General features: G+C 42.1%; 1 protein-coding gene and 1 pseudogene across 3 annotated transcripts in view; both read right to left on the bottom strand.

The window, feature by feature from the left end:
* Positions 1–14,898, bottom strand: part of LOC118388984 (vitamin D3 receptor B) — a 90,122-nt gene extending 75,224 nt beyond the window's left edge. Inside the window, exons 1-6 of one of the 3 annotated variants that reach the window (XM_052527302.1) lie at positions 14,805–14,898; positions 13,861–14,686; positions 13,650–13,759; positions 13,349–13,402; positions 3,481–3,631; positions 1,251–1,333 (exon numbers count right to left, since the gene is read on the bottom strand). In XM_052527302.1, coding sequence (XP_052383262.1) covers positions 1,251–1,317 — 67 coding nt within the window. In that variant the 5' untranslated portion in view covers positions 1,318–1,333; positions 3,481–3,631; positions 13,349–13,402; ... (1 more) ...; positions 13,861–14,686; positions 14,805–14,898. Of the gene's footprint in view, positions 1–1,250; positions 1,334–1,580; positions 2,151–3,480; positions 3,632–13,348; positions 13,403–13,649; positions 13,760–13,860; positions 14,687–14,804 lie in introns of those variants that run through there. The other 2 variants (XM_052527303.1, XM_035778632.2) reach the window with 2 other exon arrangements.
* A 1,908-nt stretch (positions 14,899–16,806) lies between these two features.
* LOC118389375 (zinc-binding protein A33-like) lies at positions 16,807–22,633 on the bottom strand (annotated as a pseudogene).
* Positions 22,634–24,068: the final 1,435 nt, after the last annotated feature.

Consider the following 24,068-nt stretch of genomic DNA (forward strand, 5'->3'; position numbering starts at 1 on the left):
AAGAAAGATGCCCAGGGTCCCTGCTCATCTGCGTGAACGTGCCTGTTGGACAGGTACAGGATGGCAACAACAACTGCCCGAGTTACGCCAGGATTGCACAATCCCTCCGTCAGTGCTCAGAATGTCCTCAATAGGCTGAGAGAGGCTGGATTGAGGGCTTGTAGGCCTGTTGTAAGGCAGGTCCTCACCAAACATCACCGGCAACAACGTCCCATATGGGCACAAACCCACCGTCGCTGGACCAGACAGGACTGGCAAAAAGTGCTCTTCACTGATGAGTCGCGGATTTGTCTCACCAGGGATTATGGTCGGTGTCGTGTTCATCGTCGAAGGAATGGAGGGTCCGTCATGGTCTGGGGCGGTGTGTCACAGTATGATCGGACTGAGCTTGTTGTCATTGCAGACAATCTCAACACTGTGCATTACAGGGAAGACATCCTCCCCCCTCATGTGGTACCCTTCCTGCAGGCTCATCCTGACATGACCCTCCAGCATGACAATGCCACCAGCCATACTGCTCGTTCTGTGCGTAATTTCCTGAAAGACAGGAAAGTCAGTGTTCTGCCATGGTCAGCGAAGAGCCGGATCTCAATTCCATTGAGCCCGTCTGGGACCTGTTGGATTGGAAGGTGAGGGCTAGGGCCATTTCCCACAGAAATGTCTGGGAACTTGCAGGTGCCTTGGTGGAAGAGAAGTGGTAACATCTAAAAGCAAGAACTGGCAAATCTGGTGCAGTCCATGAGGAGATTCACTGCAGAACTTAATGCAGCTGGTGGCCACACCAGATACTGACTGCTACTTTTGATCCCCCCTCCCGCTTTGTTCAGGGACACATTATTGAATTTCTGTTCGTCACATGCCTGTGGAACTTGTTCAGTTTATGTCTGTTGTTGAATCTTATGTTCATACAAATATTTACACATGATAAGTTTGCTGAAAATAAATACAGTTGACAATAAGATTACTTTCTTTTTTTTGTTGCTGAGATATATATATATATATATATATATATTTATTACAATTGCTTGGAAAACTGGGAGGGCAAAATCCAGTCTGCTGGTTGGAGAATCCTGCTGTAGAGCATCTATAGATGGACTATCCAAATAAAGTCTATAATAAAGGCTATTATTTACAAATTGTGACAGATAATACATATTTGGAAATATCCAGTTGAGATTAAATGCATGCATTTTATACAGATGTAGATTGGCTATGAATGCAAGTATTTAAAACAGATCAAATTAATTTACCTGGGATTTTGGCATGCCCTTTTTTGTAGATGGGAGATAAAGACTTGGCAACTCTCTTCTTAACCATAAAGATATCTTTAATCCTGAAAAATAAGAAATATGCTTAATCAATTCAGACCTTGTTTCAAACAGTTTGGTTATTTGAATAATAGTCTTATATATTCTCTTTAAAGAAAAGCATGACAATTATTTGAGCGACATGCGTGCAATGGTTTGATTGTAAAGATTATTTTGGTAAACTGACAGCCTTGTAACGCTGCGTTTGTTTTGAGCTCGAGCCGCAGAATAGTTTCAGCTTTCACATTCCTTCTCTGGATGCGAGTTTCATACCTGCGTACAACTTTTTCCAAGACCAAATTGCCCTTAATCCGTTTTGTCGTCGTCAATCTCTTGAAAATAAAATCATTCCCATGTTGACTTGTGGTATGAGATACTGTGTAATAAATGCGTTATACAAATATCCGCATGTGATCGACTCGAAACGTCCAAACTATCACGCCCAAGGAAGGTTCTAAATGTTGGCTGGTGAGCTGATACTGATAGCTAGCGTGGCTAGATGGCTGGTTAACCCTAAATTGGTGTATCAAGTTCAGGCGATATATCAACTATATTCAGACCGAACGCGACTGCAATTAACGAATACGACTAGTAATACTGGTTACGATGTTTACCTTGTTCGCTCTACAAACGGCGAATTCTATAGAATAGCTATGATAGACGAGAAATCCCCTGGCCAGACCCTAAATAGATGGCCATTACTTTTTGGTATGCCCCGCCCCCGGACTTCGACAAAATGGGATATTTTCTCCAAGCCTCTCCAATAACCAATCAAAGGTGTAATCTGCGTGTATCCCGTGTATCCCGTGTTTTGGTTGGTGACGGTTTACACCAGCCCTGCTTTGCTTGGTCAAATCCAATGCTCGTAACGTGTGTGAGCGACTCCCCTTCCCCCAAACACAGGGGTGTGTCATGACGTCAGAGGTAACGAAGAGGTAAACAACTTTGACCGCGTGAGGTTTAAAGCAACATTGTTTCTTCGCAGGCACTGATACAGTGCTTCAATAACACTGTAACAATATGACAATAGATGCGCTGAAAAGAAAAGTATAGCATTATATACCACAAGTATGTGCAGCGCACTCTCCTTTGTTATGTGGCCACACAGGTGGCAGCATTGCAATAAAATGTGGAGTTGCAGAGAGGCTCTGAATTAAACATTGCAGCGACATATTCACCGATATTCTCATAGTCTCAGAGTTCGTATTATTACTATTATTTTAATTTTAGGATTGTGCGTATGCGGAAGCGCGTGTGTGAGAGAGACAGGGAGAAATAAAAGAACAGAGAGATAGAGGGGTGTGTCTGCGGTGTGCTGCAGATGGCGTGTCAGCTGCCTAACGTTGCATAAACATGCTTTGTTGCTATGATTGTTATGCAATGTACTTGTGGAACAAACTATAGAATACCATGATCCTCCCTTCCTCTCCTTTTAGACACAGACCGGGATACCCACTGAAGAATGGTAAGTGGTGCTATTAAGTGGTGATATATTGGTGATATTGATAGTTTACATAGGTGGTTTCAGTTCGGTTCACATGTTTTTGCATGATTTATTAAAGGATTAGTGCATATTGTATGTTGTGTCAGTGACATACACGTTGTGTTGGAATTCATGCCATGGTGTGTGTGTGTGTGTGTGTGTGACAGGATTGGGGGATGGGGGTTCGGGTGAAGGGCAGGGGTGTGTCGACAGTGTAACCATAGTAAATGCGACAGAAATGAAGGAAAGATAGAGAGAGGGGCTCCATCCCTGCCCATACAAAGTCACGGGAAAGGGCATGGAATAGGGGGCTGCATATTTATTTTGGAATGTTGATTATGTTGCCTTTCAATGACAATTACATTTCTTAAATGCCTGGTCAATGTCACAATAGTAATACTTTGAAGCTTTCGTGGCCTAATCAATCTGGTTTAATCTTTCTATTCTGGGGGCTATTTTATTGACCTATTCACATATTCTGTTAAATAATCTAGTGTGTCTTCCTATTGTGTGTTTCGAAATAAAATTCAATTTATTTTAAGATTTATATTTTTTTTAAATGCTCAAATTCACTATGCTAGAAGCCAGTGGTTTTCTTTTCCTCCAGAGAGAACAAAATGCAACGATATCTCCTTTCAAATCTACTCATACCATGTTGTGTTTATCAAACGTATATTGCAGTCTCATCACCTCTCCAGTTATCCCTGGATCGATCCAGCTATCAGCACAAGGTTAGCACAATGCTGGGGGCCGCTGTCTGTCCCCTCCTCTTCTTCTCCCCCTTGCTGTTTCAGCACCACTGACTGAAGGTTCCACTTCCATCCGGAACCTGGAACATTTTCTGCAACGTAACAAATTCCATTAGGTTCCACAGTTTCAGCCCCTCGTCTGTGTGGTTTAAGTGATGAGACACCACATATATATCAATTCAAATCATACAATAGAATAACTATATCGATAGATTCAATTTACCATATGCCACGTGCAAAATGCCTGTTACAAATAGGAACCGTGTCTAGGCTTACCTATGAATGCATTTTTTTTTTTTACCTCATCCAAAACCCTAGAAATACTGCATTTGAGTGTGTTGATATATTGGATTTTATCTCATAATTAAGTGTGAGAGTTAACTTTAGAAGCCATGGCTGTGTGTAGTGGAGAGTTGATCCTTGTCCTGAGGCTTGGGTTGCCTTCAAACTGGCTCCAACTCAGGATCAAGCTGTTCTGTTAATGAGGATTTATTTGGCTCCATGACACCTCTGTCAGATCCGTTTTCCGGCGCGGCCATTTTGTGTCCTCAAATGCTCACCCAGTAGCCAGGTTGGACGGTAACCAGGTTGGCAGGGAGTGATGAAATAAGCACTAGCTGGCCAGAGTTGAGTGAGTGAGTGGGTGGGGGTAGGGCCGGGGCACATGTGGGGGGGGATACAGGCAACGTCAAGAAGTCAGTTTCTTTCACTCACTTCAGGATCACTTCAGACATCTACAAACATTTGTATAAATGATTCACAGAGAGTAGAAAAAAAGGTTTCAAAGAGCGGTAAGCATGTGACCACATTAACCATTTTATATCATGTTTTGTTTTCTTCTTATTTTAAAGCCCGTCTAGGGGCTGATGCTGGAAAGTAACATATGCTCATTTTAGAACGTAATTTTAATCTAGGGACTGAAAATGTGTACAAAAGCTTGGTGATATGCTATGTTATTATTCAACGTGTCAATGTTTTAATTGTATCTGTTCCTATTCAAATACACGTTGTAAATAAATACAGTATTAGGCCTATAGAAGTCATAATATGACATAATAATATAGAGTTATTCATTAACATAGGACATGGCAAGTATGAGAATATAGAGCTCTGTGATGTGTTGAGTCTCGTTTCTATAGGTTTACCAATCATACAGAATTGTAAAGCTACAGTGCAACCTCGGTCTTGAATTGAACGTTGTCAGACCCTCGGAAGAGGGGAATAATTATTACATTGATGAACTGTATGATTTTAAGATCTCTATCCTCCTTGGCAAGAACATGTATATGTATTCATTGATCTGTCAACACTTGCGAAAAACATGAGCACATTACTAGGTATCCCTCCAGGCTAATATCATTACGATATATGGATATCTTTCGGGGGAAAAATATTTAAAACGTGACATAGCAGAATGTTAAACGCGTACACTGTGTACAAAACATTAGGAACACCTGCTCTTTCCTTGACGTAGACTGGACAGTAGAGGTCGTCCGATTAAGATTTTTCAACGCCGATACCGATTATTGGAGGACCAAAAAAACAAACCGGTGCCGATTAATCGGCCGATTTAAAACAAAATGTATTTGTAATAATGACAATTACAACAATACTGAATGAACACTTATTTTAACTTAATATAATACATAAATAAAATCAATTTAGCCTCAAATAAATAATGAAACATGTTCAATTTGGTTTAAATCATGCGAAAACAAAGTGTTGGAGAAGAAAGTAAAAGTGCAATATGTGCCATGTAAGAAAGCTAACGTTTAAGTTCCTTGCTTAGAACATGAGAACATGTGAAAGCTGGTGGTTCCTTTTAACATGAGTCTTCAATATTCCCAGGTAAGAAGTTTTAGGCTGTAGTTATTATAGGAATTATAGGACTATTTTTCTCTATACCATTTGTATTTCATTAACCTTTGACTATTGGATGTTCTTATAGGCACTTTAGTATTGCCAGTGTAACAGTATAGCTTCCGTCCCTCTCCTCACTCCTACCTGGGCTCAAACCAGGAACACATCGACAACAACCACCCTCGAAGCAGCGTTACCCATGCAGAGCAAGGGGAACAACCACTCCAAGTCTCAGAGCGAGTGACGTTTCAAACGCTATTAGCGCACATCGGTTCACATCGGTTACACCAGCCTAATCTCGGGAGTTGATGGGCTTGAGGTCATAAACAGCTGCTGGCAAACGCACGAAAGTGCTATTTGAATTAATGCTTACGAGCCTGCTGCTGCCTACCATCGCTCAGTCAGCCTGCTCTATCAAATCATAGACTTAGTTATAACGTTAACCTTTACTAGTGATTATGACTGATTGATTGATTGTTTTTTATAAAGATAAGTTTAATGCTCGCTAGCAGCTTACCTTGGCTTACTGCATTCGCGTAACAGGCAGTCTCCTCGTGGAGTGCAATGTAAATCAGGTGGTTAGAGCGTTGGACTAGTTAACTGTAAGGTTGCAAGATTGAATCGCCCGAGCTGATAAGGTAAAAATCTGTCGTTCTGCCCCTGAACGAGGCAGTTAACCCTCTGTTCCTAGGCCGTCATTAAAAATAAGAATGTGTTCTTAACTGACTTGCCTAGTTAAATAAAGATTAAGTAATGGTCTAAAAAAATATTCACTTCAATCAGTGTAGATGAAGGGTTAAAGAAGGATTTTTAAACCTTGAGTCAATTGAGACACGGATTGTGTATGTGTGCCATTCAGAGGGTGAATGGGCAAGACAAAATATTTAAGTGCTTTTGAACGGGGTACGGTAGTAGGTGCCAGGCGCACCGGTTTGAGTGAACTGCAATGCTAATGGGTTTTTCACATTCAAGAGTTTCCCATGTGTATCAAGAATGGTCCACCACCCAAAGGACATCCAGCAAACTTGACACAACTGTGGGAAGCACTGGAGTCAACATAGGCCAGCATCCCTTTTGAACACTTTGAACACTTTAGTCCACGACCCGATGAATTGAGGCTGTTCTGATGGCAAAACTCAATATTAGGAAGGTATTCCAACTATATCATCAACTATATTGAACAAAAATATAAATGCAACATGCAACAATTTAATTGATTTTACAGTTTATACGAGGAAATCGGTCAATTGAAATAAATTCATTAGGTCCTAATCTATGGATTTCAGGACTAAGATTGAATCCTACTACACCGGCTCTGACGCTCTATTACAGACTACAAAGAGAAACACAGCCTCGAGCTACCCAGTGGCGCGAGCCTACCAGATGAGCTGAATACTTTTTGTCGCTTCGCGGCAAGCAACACTGAAGCATGCATGAGAGCACCAGCTGTTCCGGACAACTGTGTGAGCAAGACCTTTAAACATTCACAAAGCCGTAGGACCAGACAGATTACCAGCACGTGTACTCAAAGTATGCGCGGACCAACTGGCAAGTGTCTTTACTGACATTTTCAACTTCTCCCTGATCGAGTCTGTAATACCTACATGTTTCAAGCAGACCACCATAGGCCCTGTGCCCAAGGAAGCGAAGGTAACCTGCCTAAATGATTACCACCCCGTAGCACTCACATCGGTAGCCATGAAGTGCTTTGAAAGGCTGGTCATGGCTCACATTAACAGCATCATATCCTAGACCCACTCCAATTCGCATACCGCCTCAACAGATCCACAGATGACGTAATCTCAAACGCACTCCACACTGCCCTTTCCCACCTCGACAAAAGGAACACTTATGTGAGACTGCTGTTCATTGACTACAGCTCAGCGTTCAACACCATAGTGCCCACAAAGCTTATAACTAAGCTAAGGACCCTGGGACTAAACACCTCCCTCTGGATCCTGGACTTCCTGATGGGCATGTGGTAAGGGTAGGTGGTAAGAGTAGGCGGGTGATAAGGGTAGGCGGTAACATGTCTGCCACGCTGATCCTCAACACTGGGACCTCTCAGGGGTGCGTGCTTAGTCCCCTCCTGTACTCCGTATTCACCCACGATTGCATGGCCAAATACAACTCCAACACCATCATTAAGTTTGCTGACGACACAACAGTGATCACCGACAACAATAAGACGGCCTATAGGGAGGAGGTCAGAGACCTGGCAGTGTTGTGCCAGGACAACAACTTCTTCATCAATGTGAGCAAGACAAAGGTGATTGTGGACTACAGGAAAAAGCGGGCTGACCAGGCCACCATTAACATCGATGGGGCTGTAAGTGGAGCGGGTCGAGAGTTTCAAGTTCCTTGGTGTCCACTTCAACAACAAACTAACATGGTTCAAGCACACTTGGACAGTCGTGAAGAGGGTACAACAAAACCGATTTCCCTTCAGGAGACAAACGTTTTGGCATGGGTCCTCAGATCCTCAAAAGGTTCTACAGCTGCACCATCGAGAGCATCCTGACTGGTTGCATCACTGCCTGGTAGTGCAAATGCTCGGCCTCCATCCGCAAGGCACTACAGAGGGTAGTGCAAACGCCCGAGTACATCACTGGAGCCAAGCTTCCTGCCACCCAGGACCTATAAACTAGGCGGTGTCAGAGGAAAGCCCCAAAAATTGTCGAAGACTCCAGTCACACAAGACATTGACTGTTCTCTCTACTACCACACGGCAAGTGGTACCGGAGCGTGAAGTCTAGGACCAAAAGGCCCCTTAACAGCTTCTACCCCCAAGCCATAAGACTGCTGAACAATTAATCAAATGGCCACCCGGACTATTTACATTGACCTCCCCCTCCCTCCTTGTTTTTATACTGCTGCTACCCGCTGTTTATTATCAATGCATAGTCACTTTACAAATTACGATTAACCTGTACCCTCGCACATTGACTCTGTACCGACTCTGTATTTGATTAGATTTTTTTAAAACTTTTGTTTATTTTTGTAAATATTTTCTTAACCCTATTTCCTGAACTGCATTGTTTGTTAAGGGCTTTTTGTATTTCGCGCATGTGACAAATACAATTTGATGGTCTGCGGTTGAGGCCGGTTGGACGTACTGCCAAATTCTCTAAAACAACATTGCAGGTGGCTTAAGGTAGAGAAATGAACATTCAGTTCTCTGGCAACAGATCTGGTGGACATTCCTGTAGTCAGCATGCCAATTGCACGCTCCCTCAACTTGAGACTTCTGTGGCATTGTGTTGTGTGACAAAACTGCACATTTTATAGTGGCCTTTTATTGTCCCCAGCAAAAGGTGCACCTGTTTAATCAGCTTCTTGATATGCCACACCTGTCAGGTGGATGGGTTATCTTGGCAAAGGTTAAATGCTCACTAACAGGGATATAAACAAATTTGTGCACAAAATTTGAGAGAAATAAGCTTTTTGTGCAATTTCAGAGAAATGTTGTTTCAGCTCATGAAACATGGCACCAACACTTTAAATGTTGAATTTATATATATGAAAACTTATATATAGGAAAACTTGAGCCTACCCCCAAAAAAACTGCCAGTTGTGGAACCCTGACATATAGACTTCACAGAAAGGCATAGTCTTCCCTTTCAAAATAAAAATGAATTAACACAGCCACAATATAATACCTCCTTTATTGTGTTGCATGTGTTAAGTGAACTTGGGAGTGAAGAAACTTCAACCGCAGATGGAGATAGGAAGGATGTATCTGTAGCCTATTAAGTTTCTCGTTAACTCCTTACATTGGACTTGAACTTGAATTTAGAGTGAAACCAAAGAGACATCTATTTTGTCATAAACTGTCATAACTTCTTTTTTGTCACCTCACTCTGGCAATATCATTAGATTTTTTTTACATTTCGCTGTTGAATTAATAATGATTCGTAATATGCAGTGGTCTAAAGTACTTAAGTAAAAATACTTCTTATGTCGTTTTTTTCAGGTATCTGTACTTTACTATCTATATTTTGGAAAACTTCCACTTTTACTTCATTACTAAAAACAATAATGTACTTTTTACTCCATACATATTACCTGACACCCAAAAGTACTTGTTACATTTTGAATGCTTTGCAGGAATGGAAAATTGTCCAATTCAAGAGAACATCCCCTGTCATTCCTACTGCCTCTGATCTGGCGGACTCACTAAACACACATGCTTTGTTTGTAAATTATGTCTGAGTGTTGGAGTGTACCCCTGGCTATCCGTACATTTTAAAAAAAGACCAGAAAATGGTTCCGTCTGGCTTGTTTAATATAAGGAATTTGAAATGATTTATAGTTTTTCTTTTGATACTTAAGTATATTTGAGCTATTACACTTACTTTTGATGCTTAAGTATATTTAAAACAAAATACTTTGACTCAATTAGGATTTTACTGGGTGACTCACTTTTACTTGAGTAAATTTCTACCAAGTTATCTTTACTTTTACTCAAGTATGACAAATAAGTACTTATTCAACCATTGGTAATATGATACAATTAGTAAATGTACTATCCATTTTCATTCTAGAAAGACAGACCCTTATTGTCTTATGCAATTGTTTGCATCAAATCCTTAACATTGTTGAGATTCTTCAACTTGGAGAATGTATATATTGACCACATGATAGAAAACCAGAAGTGGGTTAAGCATTGATTACTGCTGGGCTATTGGCTCTGCCCCCTGGCCTGCGACTCCATCTCCCTCTACAGGCTCCATCTACATAATGTACCTACAACACAGCACTTCTGAAGAAACATCTTATGCTTGCAACAGTTCTGTTTCACTATTGAGAGAACATTAAATGATGGGGTTGTCATAGTGGGTTAGGATTGTAGGTTGATGTGATGCTTTGGTAAGACACATTACCATATACTGCTGTTCCATTGAGAGGCGGAAGACATTTTAGCAGGAAGTTCAAATGAATACAACTAGTAAGAGACATTATCCGCTCTTTGTGCTGTTATTTTATAGAGGCCATGGCAAGATCTTTAGAGGCTGGCATTCACAGACATGAGAAAAGCAGGGAAAGACGGTCTCGGTTATAGTTTCCGTGAATGTGTGTTTTTAATAGGGTCTTTCTTCTGTCTCTGTCCAGCTGCTCTCTGATCCTCTGTGGTGTCTGTCTTGCTTTGGTGGGGATTCCTCTGAGTAGTCAGAAAAAGCTCCATTATAATATAAACACGAATCTACTGGGTATGACTCCTTTCCTCGGGGCAGACTCTGTGATCACACACAGGAACCAGCATATACTGTCCCCAACATCTCAGTTGTTTGTCCCGGAGTTAAAGCCCTCAGTGCCCAGAACCATTCTGCATTGTCAAGAAGCTGATATGTCCCATGCCCAAGTCTCACACTGGTCAAATCCTAAGACAAATTTAGAGATGGGTGGCCAGTCTTGGAGTCCAGAACAGTAGTGGTGTGTGGGTAAAATCACTGGGGAAGAAAAAAATTAGCCATATTACAACTTATGTGTTGTGATAATTGCGTTGTTTTCTCTATAACCTGTTAGTTCATATGCCTTGCAACCAGGATATATATATATAGTCCTCAAGCTGAGACAATAAGAAGACAGTGGCAGAATACATTCAACCATACTTTTGTTTTAGCACAAAACTGGATAGCAACCTCTGTCCAAAGCATATTGCATGTAACAAAGAACCGGACATGCTTTTTTCAACTACAGTAGGTGTAATTGATACACACCCACTACTATAATACATGTTGAATTTGTTGGGTATTGGGTAACAACTGGTTTGGACAACAGCTAGTGAGCTAGTAAGTTCCCTCCATGTGTAACCAAGAACGAACAAATGGGGGGGGGTGGGGTTTTCACTGGACCAACAAAGGGGTGGAGCCCTTCTCAAAAGCATTACTATAGTCCTTCTCCAGATGAAGACCTTTCGGGACTAAAATATCTAAGGAATGGATCCAGAACATCTCTCTGGATCTTTGGTGTTTGTAAACATCACCACCGCGTCAGTTGGCCCATCGCCACCGCATCAATACCACCACAAGTCAATTGGCCCTTTCCTAAATAAGCCATGGGTGGCGATAGGGATTTGGACTTGTGTTTTTACTTAATTCTCCTTACTGGCCAATGATAATAATAATGTTTACACATGGAGGGAACTTACTAGCTCACTAGCTGTTGTCCAAACCAGTTGGTACCCAATACCCAACAAATTCAACATGTATTATAGTAGTGGGTGTGTATCAATTACACCTACTGTAGTTGAAAAAAAGCTTGTCCGGTTTTCCCAATTGTTGTTTATTGGTTTCACTCCTGTATTTTATCACTAGGTGGAGACATTGACCACAGCACACCAGTACTATCCTGTATGGTCTCTCATTAGCACCACCAGCTGAATAGTTTTATCCCCAATTATCTGCCCCATGCCCTATATGAACTTGTCCATTCCCTTTGATTATACTGAAGAAGGCCATTGAAGGCCGAAACGTCAATCTTTTAAACTTGTCTAATAAAACCATGTATTTTTAATGTTGAGCGAGTTCTGCACCTTTTCCTGTCCAATGATGTCTACACATTTTTAGGTTGCACCTCTCACGTCTGGCGGACATTCCTGCAGTCAGCATTCCAATTGCATGCTCCCTCAAAACTTGAGACATCTGTGGAATTGTGTTGTGTGACAAAACTGTACATTTTAGTGGCCTTTTATTGTCCCCAGCACAAGGTGCACCTGTTTCATGATCACACTGTTCAATCAGCTTCTTGATATGCCACACCTGTCAGGTGGATGGATTGTGAAATGCTCACTAAGAGGGATGTAAACAAATTTGTCTAACATTTTAGAGAAATAGGCTTTTTGTGCGGATGAAAAATGCATGCGATCTTTTATTTCATCTCATGAAACATTGGTTCGACACTTTATATGTTGAGTTTGGAGTTGATTTGGCGATCACTCACATAGATTTTTAGCTAGCGGTGGCTAAAGTCAGTACATTTTATATACAAATGTATGTGGACACCCCTTTAAATGAATGGATTCGGCCATTTCAGCCACACCCATTGCTGACAGGTGTATAAAAGCTAACACACAGCCATGCAATCGCCATAGACAAACATTGGCAGTAGAATGGCCTTACTGAAGAGCTCAGTGACTTTCAATGTGGCACCGTTAGACGATGCCTCCTTTCCAACAAGTCAGTTCATCTAATTTCTGCCCTGCTAGAGCTGCCCCGGTCAACTGTAGGTGCTGTTATTTTGAAGTGGAAACGTCTAGGAGCAACAAGCTCACAGAACGGGACTGCAGAGTGCTGATGCACATAGCGCATAACAATCTTCTGTCTTCGGTTGCAACACTTACTACAGAGTTCCAAATTTCCTCTGGAAGCAACATCAGCACAATAACTGTTCGTTAGGGAGCTTCATGAAGTGGGTTTCCATGGCTGAGCAGCTACACACAAGCCTAAGATCACCATGCGCAATGCCAAGTGTCGGCTGGAGTGGTTTAAAGCTCACCGCCATTGGACTCTGGAGCAGTGGAAACAAAAAGTATATACTTTTCACTCCATACATTTTCCCTGACACCCAAAAGTACTCGTTACATTTTGAATGCTAAGCAGGACAGGAAAATTGTCTGATTCACACTCTTATCAAGAGAACATCCCTGGTCATCCCTACTGCCTCTGATCTGGCAGACTCATTAAACACATGCTTTGTTTATAAAGGATGTCTGAGGGTTGGAGTGTGCCCCTGGCAATCCATAAATAAATACACAAAAATGGTGCCTTCTGGTTTGCTTAATATAAGGAATTTGAAATTATATATATATTTTTACTTTTGATACTTAAGCATATTTTAAACCAAATACTTTTAGACTTATACTCAAGTAGGATTTTAACGTGAAATCACCATGTCTTTGGATTTACTGTAGGTTAGAAGTTGGGTGAAAAAATACAAAATGCACTTACATGTATGACTTTTTGCAAATCCAATCAGTTTTCCACGTTGATTCAACATCACAGCTGTTTAAAGAAAACCAAGCCATGGATTACAGTTCCTCCTGGTCGATATACTACGTTCAGGGTGAGCAACCATCTAACATCATGTTGTCAAATTCTGAACTTACCCTTTAATGTTGTCATTTAACTATGCTCAATCAAACATTGAGGTCTGTTTATGCCCTTGTTTTTCGTTTTTTTTTGGTAAATGAATGTTTTATCTTAAGTTAGTAAATTAACGTGTTTATTGATTCTTATGTTACATACTCACTGTATTGAGCAAACACACACTTTTCCCACAGAATCAGGTTGTCAAGGTGCTTGGCCACATCGATCAGTGCTCCTGAAACTCTCTCTGGATCCGGCAATGTGCACTGGACTCTGGAAGAATATTCAGGAGTCAGTTCAAATGTGGGGTTGGGTTAAGAATAACCTAGGTCAAAAACCAGGGATAAGAGACAGACAAGTGGCAGATCACTTACCTTGCGTTCACTGTAGGTGAAAGATTAGTGGAATCTGTGTGGGTAGCTGGACAGGTAGGATGACTGACAGTGAAGGTGAACAGGTGGTCACGTGTCAGGCTTCACAAAGGAAACAAATAACATGTATCCAATCAAATTCATAATCAAAGATCAAATCATATCATTCATTATTAACATAATTTAGGGAATTCAACAGTCCAGTTCATTAAGAAGTCAATAGTAATCATCCGTGAGTCATTTAGGCTCGTAACTATTTATCATAAATCATGAAATAATACAAACAGTGAATGGTTATTCAATCTATAGTCCCCATTAGTTTGATATCAAAGTCGATCAGTTCAGCAAACAATGACGTTAATCATTTCACCCTTTCAATTGTCTTCATGTGTACATATAATTAATTTCATTACATATTAACCATATCGATTGCATAATTGGCCTATGAGGATCCGTAAGGGCCATGATCATTGACAATTCACATTACACAATATGTTTGTAGCGTGCGCTCCAAGCCGCGCTACGCGGTAATAACTATAAGATAATAACTGATGGCCCACTCCCCTGATCGCCACAGATAGTTCAGATGAAAGGTAACAGAGTTGGTGGATTCATGGACGCACAAAACTTCTTGATCAGACGGAGTTAAGGAAGAGAAAGCAGTGAGATCAGGCGATGGCAAAATTTCCTCCTTTTATGGAGTTGAGATCTGCCGGACATTTCCACCTGACCTAATTAAAGCGCCCCTGGCCCAGCTGAGTAAGTGGCAATGAATTAAAGGATTATTCCACCAACTCCATGGTCCTTTTCTACAGTAGGTCTTATAGTTCTGTAGGAGCACAAAGACCAACTGAGTAATATATCCTCATAATACATGAGATGAAATCAGTTCATCGATAAATGTATCTCAAATAATATCTTCTTGTCACAGAACTGTTGGTTCTTACCTGCAAGAATGGGATCCCTTCTGCTTTCAGCTCCTCTACGGCTCTGACTGTGTCTGAAGGGAGCAGTATACTTCAGTCTTGTTTAGCCAGGTGTGCTTTCAAATCTCATATTGATGCAGTTTTATCTTTCTCTTGGGAGTTGCTATCTTGTAAAACAAAAGTCATAAAACAAAAGTTAGAATAACTTTGATTCCTATATCGTATACAATGTCGAACACCGCAGGTAAATTACACCTGCAGCGGATACAAGCTGAATTCTACAGTGTGAGAGCCTTTACCCAGGACAGAATTCACAGTTCTACAAAGCCAGTCCCATGTATTGTTTAGTATTTTATGCCTTGATGACTTATCACAAAGACATCAGAGGTGGAAATAAACGTTGGGACATTCCAATGCAACATCCTTGAATTCAGCACAGTTTAGGTTGAGCCAAATATTCTTTATTTACTGAATATTCCTCTCTAACTGAGAGTTATTGGTGACCCTTGCCTGACCCTGGCCAGTGACTCTCTATCTCCCTCTGCAAGCTGTAGACTTTCCTACCACCACCGGTCTAAAACTGGAAAAGCACATATTTCTGAAGAAACTTTGTGTCGAAAAGTATGCTATACTAGTTTTGAGAAGATGGAATCATGGAAGTGGGTTAGGCTAGTGGGTGAATGAAACGTCACGGTAAAACAGCATCAACTTTAACTGTGTTTATTCCACTCTCATAGACCAAACAAAACAAAACAATAGAATGTATTTGGTTGAATCATGTAATAGGGAATGACAGTTACGGTGTGGCTTTGTGTTTCCATGCAATTGGTCATATACTTAAAGGCAATAAGAGCAAATCATTAACAAATCAATCTTATATAATACAAATAAGAAACGTGATTATACTCGACTACATTTGGACTAGGTGTCAGTTTTAGTCTTGTGCTTTATCAACAGTTTAAGCATCAAGTTCAAATCAGTCAAGTCTTTATAATATCAGTAGGCGCTCGATTTAAAGGCGCAAAGTGCAGAAATCGTTCTCCCATTTCCTAGTTGCCAAAATTTGAAATATTTCGCCTAATTTCAGTTTATGTGACAAAACAAGCAATGTACAGTGTAGAGAACAATTATATCAAATCAAATCAAAATCAAATCAAATTTATTTATATAGCCCTTCGTACATCAGCTGATATCTCAAAGTGCTGTACAGAAACCCAGCCTAAAACCCCAAACAGCAAACAATGCAGGTGTAAAAGCACGGTGGCTAGGAAAAACTCCCTAGAAAGGCCAAAACCTAGGAAGAAACCTAGAGAGGAACCGGGCTATGTGGGGTGGCCAGTCCTCTTCTGGCTGTGCCGGGTAGAGATTATAACAGAACATGACCAAGATGTTCAAATGTTCATAAATGACCAGCATGGTCGAATAATAATAAGGCAGAACAGTTGAAACTGGAGCAGCAGCACAGTCAGGTGGACTGGGGACAGCAAGGAGCCATCATGTCAGGTAGTCCTGGGGCACGGTCCTAGGGCTCAGGTCCTCCGAGAGAGAGAAAGAAAGAGAGAATTAGAGAGAGCATATGTGGGGTGGCCAGTCCTCTTCTGGCTGTGCCGGGTGGAGATTATAACAGAACGTGGCCAAGATGTCCAAGATGTTATACCATCTCAACCGCTGTGAAATATCTTTTCATAACCAAAAATATTGTGTTTTCAGCTGTTTGAAGTTGGTGTACAAGTAAAAGATACAAAAACTAAACTTAGGAACAGGAAGCATAGAAGTAGCGCACAAAGAACAGCTCTTCCGCTTCTTAGACTTTCCTTCAATGAGAATTGCAGATCTAACACTTACCATTCTATGTGAAGTTGGTCAGGTCGCCCAAAAGGTTACATATTTCACCTTTAAAGTTGTGATATGAGACATTATAACTTCCTTATCAGCTCTAACTGTGCTGTTCCTAGACAAGAGGCCTATCAGCTCCAACTATGTTGATCCACTGTTACAGAGGCCATGGCAAGGTCTTTAGAGGCTAGTGTTTACATCGATTACCAAGGCAGGGAAAAACTCTCTCAGCGAAAGTGTGTGTGAATGTGTGTAGATGTGAGTTATTTAAAGGGTCATAGAATGACAGCTTTCCTCTGTCCCAGTCCAGCTGCACTGGATCCTCTGGGGTCTCTGGCCCAACTTGAAGGGAATGGTTGAATTTGGTAGGGAATATGCCCTGTATTCACCTGATTTATAATTCCTCCCTTCCTCCGGACAGTCTCTGTAACCACACCCAGGGTCCAGTCTACACTGTTCCCAACCTCAACATCCCAGATGTGTGTCCCTGATTTAAAGCCATCAGAGCCCAGGACCAGTCTATTGTTATAAAACCTCTCTGGGTTGTCAGGATGCTTCTGCGTCCCATCACCAAGTCTCACAGTGGTCAGATCATCAGACAAGATGAGAGATGGGTGGGCAGTCTTGGGATCCAGAGTCACGGTAGCTAAACAATGAAAACAGAGATTTTTTGAATGGGGATTTCTAAACTGCACATTTGGGGCTTAGACCAGGGCCAAGCAACGTTTCACACTTGCATCAAGTAGCATTATGTATTAACTATGGCTAGTAACTGAACATCTTGTCAATTGCAGCAATACAATTATACTTACTATAGTGAGCAAACACTTCAACAATGTCCTGCATCTTCCCACAAAATCTGTGCAGGTTGTCAAGGTGCTTGGCCACATGGATCCGTGCTCCTGAAACCCTCTCTGGATCCGGCAGTGTGCACTGGGCTCTGGAAGAATATTCAGGAGTTAGTTCAACCGTGGGGTTGGGTTAAGAACATCCTTGGCACCCTAGGTTAAGAACCTCAGAGAAGAGAGAGCGAAGAGGCGGGTCACTTACCTTTTCACTGTGACCTTGTAGTTATGCAGAAGAATAAAATACCAAATAAATAATAAATAATGATAATACATGACATGTAATCCAGCCTGGCCTCAGAGCCATTACGTATGATACGTTACAAAATGGTCGGATTACTTAAAACAGACCCGAAAGTGGCATCTTGTCTAATTAGCAACTTTAGCTAACCTCCACCATAGCGTTTTGCAACTACTGAGCATGTTATCTAACCCTCACCCCTATCCCGTACACCTAACCTAGCTAACCTTAGTGACAAATGCTGAAGCATCAGTGACTGTTGTTTAAGACGTATTTTACTGTATCATATGGATTGGAAGGATGTAACAAATAATACATATTGGAGGGACCCCAAAATAAAGTGCCAAATCCTACATGTGATTGTGAGATGATATTTATTGGGCAATCAGTTCATCAATAAATACACTCAGCAAAAAAATAAACGTCCTCTCACTGTCAACTGCATTTATTAAACTTAACATGTAAATATTTGTATGAACATAAGATTCAACAACTGAGACATAAACTAAACAGGTTCCACAGACATGTGACTAACAGAAATTGAATAATGTGTCCCTGAACAAAGGGGGGTCTAAATCAAAAGTAACAGTCAGTATCTGGTGTGGCCACCAGCTGCATTAAGTACTGCAGTGCATCTCCTCCTCATGGACTGCACCAGGTTTGCCCGTTCTTGCTGAGAGATGTTAACCCACTCTTCCACCAAGGCACCTGCAAGTTCCCGGACATTTCTGGGGGGAATGGCCCTAGCCCTCACCCTCCGATCCAACAGGTCCTAGACGTGCTCAATGGGATTGAGATCCAGGCTCTTTGCTGGCCATGGCAGAACACTGACATTCCACCTCCAAATCGATCAAGCTCCAGAGTACAGGCCTCGATGTAACGCTCATTCCTTTGACGATAAATTCAAATCCGACCATCACGCCTGGTGAGGAGCATTTTTTTCCAGTCCTGTCTGGTCCAGCGACGGTGGGTTTGTGCCCATAGGCGACGTTGTTGCCTATGATGTCTGGTGAGGACCTGCCTTTACAACAGGCCTACAAGCCCTCAGTCCAGCCTCTCAGCCTATTGCAGACAGTCTGAGCAATGATGGAGGGATTGTGCGTTCCTGGTGTAACTCGGGCAGTTGTTGTTGCCATCCTGTAGCTGTCCCGCAGGTGTGATGTTCGGATGTACCGATCCTGTGCAAGTGTTGTTACACGTGGTCTGCCACTGCGAGGACGATCAGCTGTCTGTCCTGTCTCCCTGTAGCGCTGTCTTAGGTGTCTCACAGTACGGACATTGTCATTTATTGCCCTGGCCACATCTGCAGTCCTCATGCCTCCTTGCAGCATGCCTAAGTCACATTCACGCAGATGAGCACGGAACCTTTGCATCTTTCTTTTGGTGTTTTTCAGAGTCAGTAGAAAGGCCTCTTTAGTGTCCTAAGTTTTCATAACTGTAACCTTAATTGCCTACTCTGTAAGCTGTTAGTGCCTTAACGACTGTTCCACCGATGCATGTTCGTTCATTGTTTATGGTTCATTGAACAAGGGGAAACAGTGTTTAAACCCTTTACAATGAAGATCTGTTTATTTATTTGGATTTGTACGAATAATCTTTGAAAGACAGGGTCCTGAAAAAGGGACGTTTCTTTTTTTGCTGAGTTTATATCTCAAATAATTTCTGCTTATTATTGAGTTATTGGTTTTTACCTGAAGGAATGAGATATCTTCTGCTTTCAGCTCCTCTATTGCTTTGATTGTGTCTGAAAGTGATGATAACCCTCCGATCATCTCATCAATCTTCTTCTTCATCAAGTCACTCTTCTGCTCCTCTTCTTCCTTCAGAGTAGCTAACCTGGCCTCCTCGTCCTCTCGAAGCAACTGGTGTATTTTCTCAAACTCCCCTTTAATCTGCCTTTCTGTGTCCTCTGCTTGTAGCTGCAGACAGCGGGAGGAATATGTGAAATACTATTATTACCACAGCAATTCTCACAATTAATCCACAAATGCACAAAGCCATTCAGCTACAGTTAAAATGCACTGTGGCATTAGACAACATAAGTCAACATTCTCACCTTTAATATGGGCTACTGTTTGATGGCAGGCTAGTTTCACTTTATGGAAAATCTCAAACTTGTTCTGTAAGGGCTTCAATAAAGTCTTGAGTTCCTCCTAGAATATGAAAATTGACACTGCATTGAAGACGGTCAACCTGCTATTATTACTTTGTATGAATCGGATTACTGATTATTAGTTTGTAGTTACTTTCAACAGCATTAGAAGTCACATAAGAGCTTAGAATAGACGTGCAATGTACACCTACAGGAGTGGGGAATGAAACACTCACCAATTCTACAATGCAAACATGCTCTCCATAAGGACACCAGAGTTTGTAGGTATGATGAGAAAGTAAACACTAACATTGCTTTTTCTTCTGGTGTAAATTGTCAGCAGAATTATGTTGTGGTAATGTTATTATAAGCCCCCTACCTTCAAATCCTGTGCAGCTTCATCCATGGGACAGAAATTGTGGTTTGCATGTTTTTTTTAGAAGTATGACACACAAAACACACTGGCTGTTTATCATTCAGACAGAAGAGTTTGAGTTTATCGTGGTGCAGAAAGCAGAGCCCCTCAGGCCCTGCTGAATCTCTCCGATTCTTCTCTAAGAAGGCCTCACACAGTTCCTTTACAATTAGGTTACGAGGAGGTTCTTCCTTTGAGGATATTCTGCTGCAAATTGGACATTCCAGAGAATCCTTTTGTTTCCAGATTTCACTGAGACAGACTTTACAAAAGCTGTGGCTACATGACAGGATTACAGTATCCCGGAAGATTACTGCACACGCGACAGGAGAAATCCTTTTCTCGGAGAGAATGTTTGGAAGCCATTTTCTTGAAGAAATCGCTGTCACGATCTTCTGTAATGGCTACTTCATCGGACTACTTCCATTCTGAGCGATTCACTGGTACTTACTGTTTGAGCTTTTGTTTGTAATCAGGAAGCAGGAGGATAGAGTCTTGGTCTGATTTGCCGAAGGGAAGTCAAGGGAGCACCTTGTATGTGTTTCTGTGGGTAGAATAAAAGTGGTCCATAGTTTTGGCTCCCCTTGTGGCACATGGAGACATGTTGGTAGAAGTTAGGTAGAATGGATCTTAGTCTTTCCTCGTTAAAATTTCTGCCCACAAGAAACGCCACCTCTGGGTGTGCGGTTTCCTGTTTGTTTATGGGCCCACACAGTTCATTTAATGGCAGGTGGTGGTTGCTTTTTGTGGGATGTAGGCAACAGTGATAATTACAGATGAGATCGATCTTGGTAGATAAAAAGTTCTGCAGTTTACCATGAGGTATTCTATGTCAAGTGAGAAAAAGCTTCAGATTTTCTTCTCACTGGAACCAGTTGTTGTATACACCTCTCCCCCTTTGGACTTGCCCAAAGCCACCATCTGATCATGATGCTGCATGGAGAAACCACTGAGTTGTATATCCATATACAAGTCAGCTAATATTCAGTCAGCTAAGACTCTGTAAAGCACAGAATATTGCAGCTTTCAAGCCTCTTGCAGCTTTCAAGCCTGAAAATATACAAGGATAGTACAGTGGCCTCTGGTAAGACTAAGGGTGACGGTCTATGTATATTTGTAAACAACAGCTGGTGCACGAAATCTAAGGAAGTCTCAAGGTTTTGCTCGCCTGAGGTAGAGTATCTCATGATAAGCTGTAGACCACACTATTTACCAAGAGAGTTTTCACCTGTATTAGCTGGTGGTGATATGTAGCTGTCTACATACCACCAAAAAACGATGCTGGTACTAATAAGCTGCATAGGGCCATAAGTAAACAGGAAAATGCTCACGCAGAGGCGGCGCTCCTAGTGGCCGGGGACTTTAATGCAGGAAAACTCAAATAAGTTTTACCTAATTTCTAACAGCATGTTAAATGTGCAACCAGAGGGGAAAAAACTCTAGACCACCTTTACTCCACACACAGAGACACGGACAAAGCTCTGCCTCGCCCTACATTTGGCAAATCTGGCCATAATTCTATCCTCCTTTATTCCAGCTTACCATCAAAAACTAAAACAGGAAGCACCAGTGACTCAGTCAGTAAAAAAGTGGTCAGATGAAGCAGATGCTAAACTACAGGACTGTTTTGCTAGCACAGACTGGAATATGTTCCGGGATTCTTCCGATGGCGTTGAGGAGTACACCACATCAGTCACTGGCTTCATCAATAAGTGCATCAATGACGTTGTTCCCACAGTGACAGTATGTACATACCCCAACCAGAAGCCATGGATTAAAGGCAAAATCTACAATGAGCTAAAGGGTAGAGCTGCCACTTTCAAGGAGCGGGATTCTAACCCGGAAGCTTATAAGAAGTTCCGCTATGCCCTCCGATGAACCATCAAACAGGCAATACATCAATACAGGACTAAGATTGAATCATACTACACTGGCTCCGACACTTGTCGGATGTGGCAGAGCTGGCAAACTATTACAGTCTACAAAGGGAAACAGCTGTGAGCTGCCCAGTCACAAGAGCCTACCACACTAGCTAAATTACTTCTATGCTCGCTTTGAGACAAGCAAAAATGAAGCATGCATGAGAGCACCAGCTGTTCTGGACAACTGTGTGATCACGCACTCCGCAGCCGATGTGAGTAAGGCCTTTGAACCGGTCAACATTCACAAGGCTGCAGGGTCAGTTGGATTACCAGGACGTACACTCCGAGCATGCGCTGACCAACAGGCAAGTGTCTTCACTGACATTTTCAACCTCTCCCTGTCTGAGTCTGTAATACAAACATGTTTCAAGCAGACAACCATAGTCCCTGTGCCCAAGAACACTAAGGTAACCTGCCTAAATGACTACCGACCCATAGCACTCACGTCTGTAGCCATGAAGTGCTTCCAAAAGCTGGTCATGGCTCACATCAACACCATCATCCAGGAAACCGTAGACCCACTACAATTTGCATACCGCCCCAACAGAGCCACAGATGATGCAATCTCTATTGCACTCCACACTGCCCTTTCACACCTGGACAAAAGGAACACCTATGTGAGAATGCTAGTCATTGACTACAGCTCAGCGTTCAACACCACAGTGCCCACAAAGCTCACCACTAAGCTAAGGACCCTGGGACTAAACACCTCCCTCTGCAACTGGATCCTGGACTTCCTGATGGGCCACTGCCAGGTGGTAAAGGTAGGTAACAACACATCCGCCACGCTGATCCTCAACACAGGAGTGTGTGCTCAGTCCCCTCCTGTACTCCCTGTTCACTCATGACTGCATGGCCAGGCACGACTCCACACCAAAATAGTAGTCATGGCGCCGACAGAGATGTTTGCCTCGCGTCAGGTCCTTAGGAAACTATGCAGTAATATGTTTTTTAATGTATTATTTCTTACATTGTTAGCCCAGAAAATCTCAAGTGTTATTAAATACAGCCGGGAAGAACTACTGGATATAAAAGTGATGTCAACTTTCCTGAAGCAAATCTTTGATCGGACCTCCACCCTGGACATGGGATCTTATTCCAGAGGCTGGCCCAAAACAATGTGGTCGCCGCAGGAGAGGCAGATCGAGTGGCCTCCTGGTCAGACTTAGAAGGCTAGCACACCATGCACCGCTTCCGAACAAATTGCTTGCCAATGTCCAATCTCTAGACAACAAGGTGGACGAAATTAGGGCACGAGTTGCAATCCAGAGAGACATCCAAGATTGCAACATTCTGTTTCACTGAAACATGCACACTCGGAATATGTTGTCAGAGCCGGTTTCTTCACGCATCACGCCAAGAGAAACTAACATCTCTCTGGTAAGAAGAAGGGCGGGTGTGTATCTCTCATGATGCCCCCCCCAAGCAGACACCTTGAAAGCCCTGAAAGAACTTCACTGGATTCTATGTAAACTGGCAACAATATATCCTGAGGCTACATTTATTGTAGCTGGGGATTTTAACAAAGCTAATCTGAGAACAAGTCTTCGTAAATTCTAACAGCATATCGAATGCATGACACGAGCTGGTAGCATTCTGGACCATTGCTACTCCAATTTCCACAATGCATACAAAGTCCTCCCCCGCCCTCACTTCAGCAAATCTGACCACGACTCCATTTTGTTGCTCCCAGCCTATAGACAGAAACTCAAACAGGAAACACCCGTGCTCAGGTCTATCCAATGCTGGTCTGACCAATCGCATTCCACGCTTCAAGATTGCTTTGATCACGTGGACTGGGATATGTTCCGGGTAGCCTCAGCCAACAACATTGACGTATATGCTGACTCAGTGAGCGAGTTTATTAGCAAGTGCATCGATGATATTGTACCCACTGTGACTATTAAAACCTTCCCTAACCAGAAACCGTGGAT

Source organism: Oncorhynchus keta, chromosome 10 (assembly GCF_023373465.1).
Source record: "Oncorhynchus keta strain PuntledgeMale-10-30-2019 chromosome 10, Oket_V2, whole genome shotgun sequence".
In the NCBI taxonomy this organism is placed as follows: domain Eukaryota; kingdom Metazoa; phylum Chordata; class Actinopteri; order Salmoniformes; family Salmonidae; genus Oncorhynchus; species Oncorhynchus keta.